At 52.5% G+C, this 4,210-nt stretch overlaps 1 protein-coding gene across 4 annotated transcripts in view; it reads left to right on the top strand.

Annotated features, from left to right (window-relative positions):
• The first annotated feature begins 2,371 nt into the window (after window positions 1-2,371).
• The window catches only part of FAM91A1 (family with sequence similarity 91 member A1), a 30,785-nt gene continuing 28,946 nt past the window's right edge, over window positions 2,372-4,210 (top strand). For all 4 annotated transcript variants that reach the window (XM_067290183.1, XM_067290182.1, XM_067290181.1 and 1 more), the window contains exon 1: window positions 2,372-2,520. In XM_067290183.1, coding sequence (XP_067146284.1) covers window positions 2,449-2,520 — 72 coding nt within the window. In that variant the 5' untranslated portion in view covers window positions 2,372-2,448. The remainder of the gene's footprint in view (window positions 2,521-4,210) is intronic.

The following is a 4,210-nucleotide window of genomic DNA, read 5'->3' as shown; positions in this document are numbered from 1 at the left end:
ACTTTGATCCACTGGCCTGACAGACTGACAAACTGACCAGAGCTGACCCAGATTAGTCTGGACTGATAGAGTATGTCTCTACTGCTAAATCATAATGATAACAATAATGATAACAATGATAATGATAATAAAATCATAAAATAACAATGGAGTGCTAGGGGCAAATCCCTGACTCTGAGATCATGGCACAGATTACCTCACCTTCACACTGTTTAAGGTTTGCACCTTTTACAGCAAATGTGTTTTGGTGAGAGACAGCTGGATATGCCCAAAATAGAGTCAGGAAATAAGCTAGTGAATTGGCAGTGTGAACAACTGGGAGTTCAATGCTCAGACTTGCTTCATGGCTCTATTTATTCAGCCATAGCGTAGTCCACACAATGAATGTCCCTTGGCTTTTTCCTTTCATATCTTGGACTTTTCATTACCTCCTCTCACTTTTGAATTCTTTTGTTTCTTAAAACTACAGCTAATAATCTGACATGGGGCCATCTGCCCTATTATAGCATACAGGTCCTGCCATTTCATCCAAGATTACTCTCAAGGCAAAGAAATTGCTTCTGCAGTTTTCAATGGCTTCCAGTATCTATTTTATGAACTAATTGCCTAATCATATCAATGCTGGCTTTCACTCCTGCTTATCAGGTGTTATACTGACTTATTAACAGTTTAGCTTCTTTTTGCCTCTTCAAAGAGCTTTGTTCAGGTCTTAACAAATTGGTACTACAACCTAGTCAATATTACAACTTACAGCATCAGAAATTTACTGTTCTAATGAAAAACAATAATACAACATGTTGCATGTCAGGGAAGAAAGGGAAACCAGGACTAAACAGCCGTGCCCATGGTCATGGGGCAAAGGCTGATTCGCACTGATCAGCAAATACCCTGCGGCCCAATCCTCAGCTCTGTTTTTTACCCGAATGAGTTACACCAGTGTGACTGAAACTGCAGAGTCTGGTGACCTCAACGTAAGATGCAAGAGTTTAGAATGCTTTATTTACTGCTTTCCTTTAGAAAGTAAAATTGAATCAGTTGTTTGTGAATCTCAAACTCATTAATAAACACAGAACAATTTTTTGTACAGTATCCTTTCTAGTAATAAATTTAAACCTTGTTGAAAATCAGCTAGGTCCAGTATTGGCTTCTAATCACAGGTCTGATCAGTTATTCTGCCTTTCTGAAGATCTACCCTACTTCAATAGTTTCCTTCTGATTATATTGTTTTTGTTCCCCTTTTGCCAGTTATCACTCAAAAGTCTGAGGCAGCTGACAGCAATGCAATGGGAGCTCCAAGCTATTGAAAAAGTCTTTTTTTACTGCATACATCACTGTGATTCTGAGCACCTGAATTTTTAACTTGTGGATTCTCCTATCTGAGTCTTACTAAAATTGTTATTCAGGCGCTGATGCCCCTGACAAGAGCATTTATCTCAGAACCATACATGAAAAAATTGTCCTTGCCCTACTGAGAGGTGTGTCTCATTACTGATATCAAAAGCAAACAGACAGTACCAGCCAAAGACCCGTACCATCTGGTTACGTACCAAGGCAAGAAGGGCTTCGGATTTATGAACTAATGAAGGGTGTGACAGAGGAGAACTTGTAAGAGACCTGACAACTGTGGCCGAAAGAAATGAGGGGTGAGGTGAGCGCAGCCAGCCCTGATGGTGCTTGCAGACTGGTCTTTAAAGTTACTACCAAACGTGCCAGGTAACACTTTCAGCAATGAAATGGAGCAAGCAATCAGGGGCTTGCTTGCTTTTAGCTGATTCTACTTAAGAGTCAATTAATTCAGTCAAAATGTTGTGTAAACAGCCCTTCTCCCCGCTATAATTCCCTAATGCTTAAACAAGGAGAAAACCCTGCTGCAGGCAAAGCTGACATTAATTCCAACACTGGTAGAATTTTAACTGACTCACAAAAACCTAATTCCTAAGAAAAGGAGGGGCACCTGCTCCCATTTTGTTTGAAGCAACTTCCTTAACCACATTAACCCACTTCCCCGGATGCCCCGCACGAACAGGAGGCACGGCCGGCTGCGCAGCGCAGGAGGCCTCGCTCAGGGCGGCCCCGAGGGGCCGACACGGCTTCGCCCTGCGCGCCCGCCCCCTCCAACGGCCGCGCCCGCGGCAGGGCGAGGGGGAACCGCGCGAGGCCGTCGCCGCCACCGCCCGGCGGCCACCGCGCATGCGCAGGCCTGCCGCGCCCCGCCCCGCCCTCCCGAGGCAGCCCCTCCCTCCCCCCCGTGCCAGGCCGTACCCCGCGCGCCGCCGGCGGAGCCACCCACCGCCCTCCCCGCCGGAAGTGACGTTAGAGGGCGGCTTCCGCGGGGCGTAACGCGGAAGCGGGAGGTGGTGGCGGGCCGAGGGCAGGGCGGCCCGGCGGCGGCAGCGCCCCCCGGCGGCGGGGCAGGGCGGAGCGGCGGCGCCGCGGCCCCTCCTCGCCATGAACATCGACGTGGAGTTCCACATCCGCCACAACTACCCCTGGGGGCGGCTGCCGGCCAGCGTCAAGCAGGTACCGCCGCGCCGCGGGCTGCCCCGCTGGCTCCCTCCCGGCCCGCCGCCGCGGGGGGCGCGGGGACCAGGGGCGCTCGGTGTGGGGCCCCTCTGCGGGGAGAGGGGGACGTGGGGGCATGTGGGGTTTCTCTGTGGGGAGAGGGTGCGTGGGGCCCCTCTGTGGGGAGAGGGGGATATGGGGGCGTGTGGGGTTTCTCTGTGGGGACATGGCGTGTGGGCCCCTCTGCAGGGAGAGGGGGACATGGGGGCATGTGGGGTTTCTCTGTGGGGAGAGGGGGACGTGAGGGCGTGTGGGGTTTCTCTGTGGGGAGAGGGTGCGTGGGGCCCCTCTGTGGGGAGAGGGGGACGTGAGGGTGTGTGGGGTTTCTCTGTGGGGAGAGGGTGCGTGGGGCCCCTCTGTGGGGAGAGGGGGACATGGGGGCATGTGGGGTTCCTCTGCGGGGAGAGGGGGACATGGAGGCGTGTGGGGTTTCTCTGGGGAGAGTGCGTGTGGGGTTCCTCTGCGGGGGGAGGGGAACATGGAGGTGTGCAGGGTTTCTCTGTGGGGACATGAGGGTGTGTGGGGCCCCTCTGTGGGAAGAGGGGGATGTGGGGGCATGCAGGATTTCCTTGTGGGGAGAGGATGTGCGGGATCTGTGGAGTCTCTCTCTGGTTGAGGGGGGGGCATTGGGGTGTGTAGACTCCTTCTGCGGGAAGTGGGGTGTATGGGGACGTGTGAGGACCCTCTGTGGGGGGGGATGCGGGGGTGTGTGGGGCCTCCCTGTGGGGAGGAGGGGAGTAGGGATGTGTGCGAGGGGGTCCCCTTGTGGGAGAGGGAGCATGGGGGTGCATGTGGGTCTCCCTGTGAGGAGAGAGGGGTTATAGGGGCATGTGTGGGTCTCTCCGCAGGGAGAGGGATTTGGGTGTGTCAGGCCTCTCCGTGGGGAGAGGGGGGCGTGGGGGGGGTGTCAGGCCTTTCCATGGGATGCTCACACAGACGTAGGACAAGTGGAGGCAGGTTTCCCCTGGCCGCCCCTGGACAGCGCAAGGTGAACCAGGCCGGGTGTCATCCCAGAGCCTCGTGCTGCCCTGGGCTTTGGCAGTCGGGCAGCTGTGGCAGCGGGTGGCTTGTGGAAACGAAAACCTCATGAAATCTTGATTTGCCAGGTTTAATGGGCCTCTGACAGCCTGGGGGAGATACTGTGTCAAGTCAAAAGGGAGGTTCTCTTCTCGTCTCCAAAGTGTTAGGCTGCTTGAAAGCAGATACTGAAAAATAATTCCTGCTCTTGTACAGGAGAAAGGATGGAGAGGATGAATAGTGGCTCTAGATCCTGAATAATGAATTCCTTGAGTTTGAGACTTCAGGAGCTAGTCTGTAAGAGGAACATGAATGATGTTTCCTGTTTAGCTGGCCCAACTGAGTACCATACTGTTGTCTAAGAGATTCGGCGGTAGCAATACACTTGTGTTTAATTCATTATTTTATTTAATGTAACTTCTGGAATACCATTTTGTTTAGTTTTAGAATAGTCTTTTCTTTTCTCTCTCTTCTCTTCTCTTCTCTTCTCTTCTCTTCTCTTCTCTCTCTTCTCTCTCTTCTCTCTCTTCTCTCTCTCTTCTCTTCTCTCTCTTCTCTCTCTTCTCTCTCTTCTCTCTCTTCTCTCTCTTCTCTCTCTTCTCTCTCTTCTCTCTCTTCTCTCTCTTCTCTA

The sequence above is a fragment of the Apteryx mantelli genome, chromosome 2 (assembly GCF_036417845.1).
Source record: "Apteryx mantelli isolate bAptMan1 chromosome 2, bAptMan1.hap1, whole genome shotgun sequence".
NCBI classification, from domain to species: domain Eukaryota; kingdom Metazoa; phylum Chordata; class Aves; order Apterygiformes; family Apterygidae; genus Apteryx; species Apteryx mantelli.
The sequence above is the reverse complement of the archived record's forward strand: the minus strand, read 5'-3'. Positions and strand labels throughout refer to the sequence as shown.